Source organism: Mus pahari, chromosome X (genome assembly GCF_900095145.1).
Source record: "Mus pahari chromosome X, PAHARI_EIJ_v1.1, whole genome shotgun sequence".
Classification (NCBI taxonomy): domain Eukaryota; kingdom Metazoa; phylum Chordata; class Mammalia; order Rodentia; family Muridae; genus Mus; species Mus pahari.
This window is the reverse complement of record NC_034613.1, coordinates 136,071,143-136,077,142: the sequence shown is the minus strand read 5'-3', so window position 1 is coordinate 136,077,142 and position 6,000 is coordinate 136,071,143. Positions and strand designations below refer to the sequence as shown.

The window sequence follows — 6,000 nt, the reverse complement described above, 5'->3', positions numbered from 1 at the left end:
TATACCTAAATAAGGCCTCCAAGTTCACCTATTCTTATGAATCAAGGATAAGTTTCCAACTAGCTTCACTGTAGACAACGCCTATGGCTTGTATACTAGAATAATTTTCTAGGTTGCTCTACAGAAACTGGAAGGCGACTTTAGCTACAAAACCAAAACCACTCTTTTTCTAGAGCCTATGGATAGCTAATAGAGAATGTGAATCCCGGCTTGATTGTGTGTGTACACCTGTAATTCTAGCACTCAGGAATTGGAGAAAAGAGGACCACAAGTTTCCTCTGCTATGTAGAGCTTTAAGTCCAGTCTGGGTTACAGACTTTGTTTTTAAAAAGAGAGAATGCCGTGTGGCTAGAGGGTGTAGCTCAGAGTATCAAAGTCCTGGGTCCTTAGGTGGATCTGTACTTGGGCGACACAGAGACGGGACTGCGTTTAAAAGGATAAACAGCCTTGGGTCTGTTTCACAGAGCTCCTGATTTAATTGGTCCATGCTCCACAAACATCGGGGATTTTAAAGGCCCCGGGTGAAGGTACTGTGCAACCAAGGCTGAGAACTACACTTTAGTTCACTAGACAGATGGTCAGTGCTCCAATTTTAAAAAGTTTCATTTAACGTATTTTCTAGGCGAGTAGATCAACGGAAAACCTGCAAGGGCTGCTTCTCTCTCATCATGTCCCCCTGGGTCTGATCTCAGGTAGTCAGGTTAGGCAGCAAGTGCCTTTACCTGTTGAGCCATTTTTCCAGCTCTAGAACTCCAATATGTAGAAATAGCGCAAACCTCAAGTCTTTGACAAAAGGTTTTTTTTTTTTTTTTTTTTTTTAATTAATCAGTGCTGGAGAGATGGCTAAGTGGTTAAGAGCATCATCAAGAGCATCATCGACTGCTCTTCCGAAGGTCCTAAGTTCAAATCCCAGCAACCACATGGTGGCTCACACCCATCCGTAATGAGATTTGATGCCCTCTTCTGGTGCATCTGAAGACAGCTACAGTGTACTTAGATATAATAATAATTAAATCTTTAAAAAAAATTAACAGCCAGGTGTTTTGATGCACGACTTTTAAGTGCAGGTTAACTGTGAAAGTTCAAGGCCAGCCTAGTCTACATAGTGCATGCCAGGCTTGGACTGCATAGTGAGACCCTGTCTTAAAATAAAAACCAGTAATATAGACAAATTTTACAAAACGAAATGTCACGCGAAATAATCCAGATTTAAACGGTGTGATTCTATTTATGCAGAATTCAATTTTTTTTTAAAAAAAAAAATCAGAACGGGGCAGGGAACGGAAATACCTAGGAAGGGAAACTAGAAAGAAATTCCCTGGATAGAAATGTTACGATTTTCGATTAAGGTATAGACAGATATTTAGTTTTCAAAACACCGAAAGGAACAACCGAGGGCTCCATTACGATGTCGCCGTACATAGAGAAGCTAGAAAGAGACGTGATTAATTTAACTGTGGGTCTGTATCGGTACTCCTGACAATCCCAAACTCCGGCTATAAGAAAAGCACAGCAAACCGGAGATGGAAATCAGTGGGAAAGAAGGGCAGACCGCAGAGTCAAGCCTCATGAGTCAATAGCACGCTGCTGACCGGCCGGACAGACGACAGGAGCGTCGAGCATTCTGGAGCCCGAGCGTCCCAAGGAAAAGCAGCCCGCGCGCTTTTTCCGGCATATGCAAAAAAAAAAAAAAAAAAGGTTGAGTGTCCTCACCGGAAGGGTCCGGAGGGAAATGTTGCCACCGAAGCAAAGAACCCGGTAGCACTTTGGTTCCCGCGCGGATGCTGGCGCGGGAAGGCTTCGGGCGGGCGCACGGCCGAGTGGGGCTCGCAGAAGCAGGCCGCCGGGGCCCGCCATCCATCCGCCGCTACTATGATTCCGGTGTCGCTGGTGGTGGTGGTGGTGGGTGGTTGGACCGCCATCTACCTGGCCGACTTGGTGTTGAAGGTGAGGGCCTCAGGCCTCAGGCCCCAGCCTGCGGAGTCCGGGGCTGGTGCGCGTGGTCCTGGGTCGCCCAAGGCCTTTTCTCTTCCCCCGCTGAGTTTCGGCGCGGGGCCGGGAGCCGCTCCGAGCGCCCGTGGCGTCTCCGTGCACTCTCCCGCGTGGCGGAGGAAAGAAAGTAGGGCAGGCAGGCTGCGGGAGGGGAGGGGTGTGGCGGCCCGTGACCGCCTGCCGGCCGCCGCAATGCGGCCGCCGGGTCCCTGCGGCGTTGGGCTCCTTCCCGGGAGGAGTCTGGCGGGCTTGGGAGGCATGGCTCGGAAGGAGGAAAGAGACGAAAACTTCCGCTTAAGAAAAGGCATTGTTGCTGCCCTTCTTTGTGCTCAGGTTAGGACCCGTGAGACGCTCGCTGCTAGTATTGTGATAAATCGAAATCAGATCGTGACTTCAGATCCCTGGTGTCAAACTCGAAAGTACACAGGAGCATCAGTGGTTCCGGTTTAAATTTAGATTCGGATTTCGTCAGATCTGGGAAGAAAGCTAAGATGTTGTATTTCCAGCCAGTTTCTCTGTCCTAAGGACGGTGCTGACCCACAGGCGGTGCTTTAAAAGTAGCATGCTTAAGTAGCAAGAATTTAGATAGCCACATTTTCTATTATTCAAATTCTATTTACACACTACACTCCCTTTTTCACAGTGACCACACACTCTGAGCATACAGCGCATTTTTTTTTTTTTTGAGTGTTGTAGGTGCTGGAATCGTAAGAAGAAATTTCAAGAGTTTGTCTGAGCACGTGTTTCAGACATCCTTAGAATGGAGTGGGGGTGGGGAATACGAACTTAGAAATTCCCAAGGGTTTGAAAAAAATCACAATCGTAAATAGTAAAACCTTCATGTTTGTTTTCTTTTAAACAAAATACCTCGTGACATTTTGTCTTAGAAAACAATAAAATCAAATGGCACCTGTGCTTCTTTGTCATATTTAAACTTTGGAATGCCAGACTATGAAGTGTAGTCCTTAAGAGAGCTAGGCTCTGCCACTTCCTAACCTTTGTGACCTTAGGCAGATCGCTACCTGTGCTTCCATTTCTTGTCATTAAATAGGGAAAGCAATTGGAAGGATCATCTGAATTTATGGAGAGGATTATATTACGCATCCACATAATATACTGTATCGGAGGTTCAAGGACCAACAACACTCAGATGATCTGGGCACTTCTTAGAATAGCAGACTCTTAGGTGTCACCTCTGACCTGTAGAATCACAGTCTGAAGGTCTGTGGTCCCCTGATCATTTCTGTGCACATTTGTCTGAGAATCACTAGTGCAGTGGACTTGGTTTTAGTGCTTAGCAGCACAGGCCACAGTGATTTGGTGATGGGGCTCAAAGAAAAAGCCACATGATTTCTTCATGTTTCATATGTTAAAAAAAAATTCCTGATAAATAGAACTCATCAAACTCGTACAGTCAGTCGCAGGTCAAGTGAGTGATGTGACTTTAATTTTTGGGGCACCAGCTCCTGAGTAAATGGCACTGATTGAGTATCTGCCTAGGAATGGGAAGCAACCTTACCTGAAAAAAAAATATGGCTCTTTTGTCTGCTTCTATGTACATGTACACTGCTTGCATTCAGTGCCCTCAGGACTCAGAAGAAGTATTCCCTGGCACTGGAGTTACAAATGGTTCTTTAGCCACCATGTGAGTGCTGGGATTTGAACCTGGGTCCTCTGAAAGAAAAGCCACTGTTTTTACTGGCTGAGCCCCCTCTCCAGTGCCTGAGAGCTTGACTTTTCAGAACTTTTCCCTTCTCTTGATCCTGCTGTCTTACCCTTGGTTTTTGTAGCCCAGTAAACCTCTGCTGCACAGGTGTGCCAGTCACCTTTTCAAGTCGTAGAAAACAGGCAGGCTTAAAATGCCATCAGAGGACAGTAGAGACAATAACAGATACTGGCATTCAGACAGTGGCCATTTCTTTATGATGGTAAAAGACCCGAAATAGCCTTCTAGGACAAATGCATTTTTTTCATCCAGATGGTCATCAGTTATGACAGTACTTCAATGCTTTCTGTAACTCCCTTGTTATTTATAGATCTACTTTAGCCAAGGACTTCAAATTATAAGAACCTTGTGATTATTTATAAGCACCAGCTATCACTGTAACCCTTGGGGAAATTTAAGAGCTTCTACTGAGACTTAAGGGGACATTAGGTAAATTTTCTAGTTTTGTCTGGTTTAACTTGAGGCTTGCTTTGATGAAAATAGAAAATATTGCTTGAAAGTAAGCTATCTCTTCTGTGGAATCCACTCAGAGTCTAAAAATTATCTCAAAAGACCTGTTTCCTGTCTGTGGCAATGAAATAAGTGGTGCCATCCACTGTGGTAGTTACTGGATATGTGTGGCTATCTAGCATCTGCAAAAGCTTGTCTGAATAGAGATATGCTATGAGTATAATTTTAACTCCACATTTCAAAGAATACTAGAAATAAAAGTCTCATTGTTCTTACATTTATTACACATTAAAATGATTGTTTGGATTTGGATATTTCCAGATTACAAATATATGAAAATGAATCTTTTTAAAATTTGGCTACTAGACAGTTTATGTGGCTTGAAGTTTTGATGTACATATTTCTTATGAGCTTTATGGTTCTAAGCAGAGGTCAGGATTGTTGGTAGTGGTGGTGACAGTTTGAGGTTTTTTTGAGATAGGATTTCCCTGATAGTCTTGGCTGTCCTGGAACTCACTCTGTAGACCAGGCTAGCCTTGAACTCAGAGATCTGCCTGCCTCTGCCTCCCAAAATGCTGGCTTTGAAGGTGTGTGTCTCCATCACCTGTCAAGATCAGGATATTTTTTTAAGGGCTGGAATAGTAAGTTTTTTTAAAAAAAAAAAACTTTATTTATCTTTAGTCCTTAATCCTTTTTTATAGTCCAGACTTCATCCCCCTCTGGGTCTGCCCCACCACCACCACTCCCTATCCCTTCCCCACTTCCCCCCTCCATCTCCAAGAGGATGGCTCCACACCACCAGGCCTTCCCACTCCCTGGGGCCTCAAGTTTCTCAGACAAGGCAGTCGTCTCCTATATATGTGTCAGGGGTCTCATAGCAGCTGGTGTATGCTACCTGGTTGGTGGCTCACTGTCTGAGAGATCTCAGGATCCGGGTCAGTTGGGACTGCTGGTTTTCCCATGGGGCCACCCTCCTCAGCTGCTTCTGGCTTTTCCCCAATTCAACCACAGGGGTCCCCAGCTTCTGTCCATTGGTTGGGTGTAAATATCTGCATCTTGCTCTTTTAGCTGCTGGTAGGGCCTCTCAGAGGACAGCCATGCTAGGCTCCAGTCTGTAAGCACCCCATAGCATCAGTAATAGTGTTAGGCCTTGGAGCCTGCCATTGAGCTGGATCCCTATTTGGGCTTGTCACTGGACCTCCTTTCTCTCAGGCTCTTCTATATTGAATAGTAAGTATTTTAAAGCTTTATGGATCACAGGATCTTTGTTACAAATTCTTGGGTTTTGTTTCCTATTTGGAGAAGACAGGATTGAGACAGCATTTCTCTATGTGAGTCTAGCTGGCCTGGAACTCACTGTGCCAAACATGCTGGCTCTAAACTTTCAGAGTTACTTCTGCCTTTCCTTCTCCATCACTATTGTGTAGTGGGATTACAGGCATACTCCACTGTGCTGGCTACTTTTGATTGTGGATTTACTGGGATTTAGAATCACCATGGAAACAATTCTCTGTGTATGTGGCTGCAAGGGATTATCTAGTTTAGGATAATTGAGGGAGAAAACCCACCCTAAATGTGGGAGGTACTGTTTCTATGGGGTCAGACCCTGAACTAGATAAAAACAGAGAAAGGACTGAACCCAAGCTTTCCTCTTCCTCTGCCTCTCGACTAGGAATGTAATGTGACTAGCTGCCTCAGCCACATACCTCCAGTGCCTTATCTTCTGTTCCAGGTATACTCTGGAGCTGTGACCAAAAGGAAATCTTTCCCAAAGCTGCCTTTTTGTCACAAGTAACCATCATAACCACAGCAGTTGTCTTTTAAAAAATATC

General features: G+C 44.9%; 1 protein-coding gene across 3 annotated transcripts in view; it reads left to right on the top strand.

The window, feature by feature from the left end:
• Positions 1 to 1,717: 1,717 nt before the first annotated feature.
• The window catches only part of Mbtps2 (membrane bound transcription factor peptidase, site 2), a 49,932-nt gene continuing 45,649 nt past the window's right edge, over positions 1,718 to 6,000 (top strand). Inside the window, exon 1 of one of the 3 annotated variants that reach the window (XM_021188162.2) lies at positions 1,718 to 1,947. In XM_021188162.2, coding sequence (XP_021043821.1) covers positions 1,873 to 1,947 — 75 coding nt within the window. In that variant the 5' untranslated portion in view covers positions 1,718 to 1,872. The remainder of the gene's footprint in view (positions 1,948 to 6,000) is intronic. The other 2 variants (XM_021188163.2, XM_029534284.1) reach the window with 2 other exon arrangements.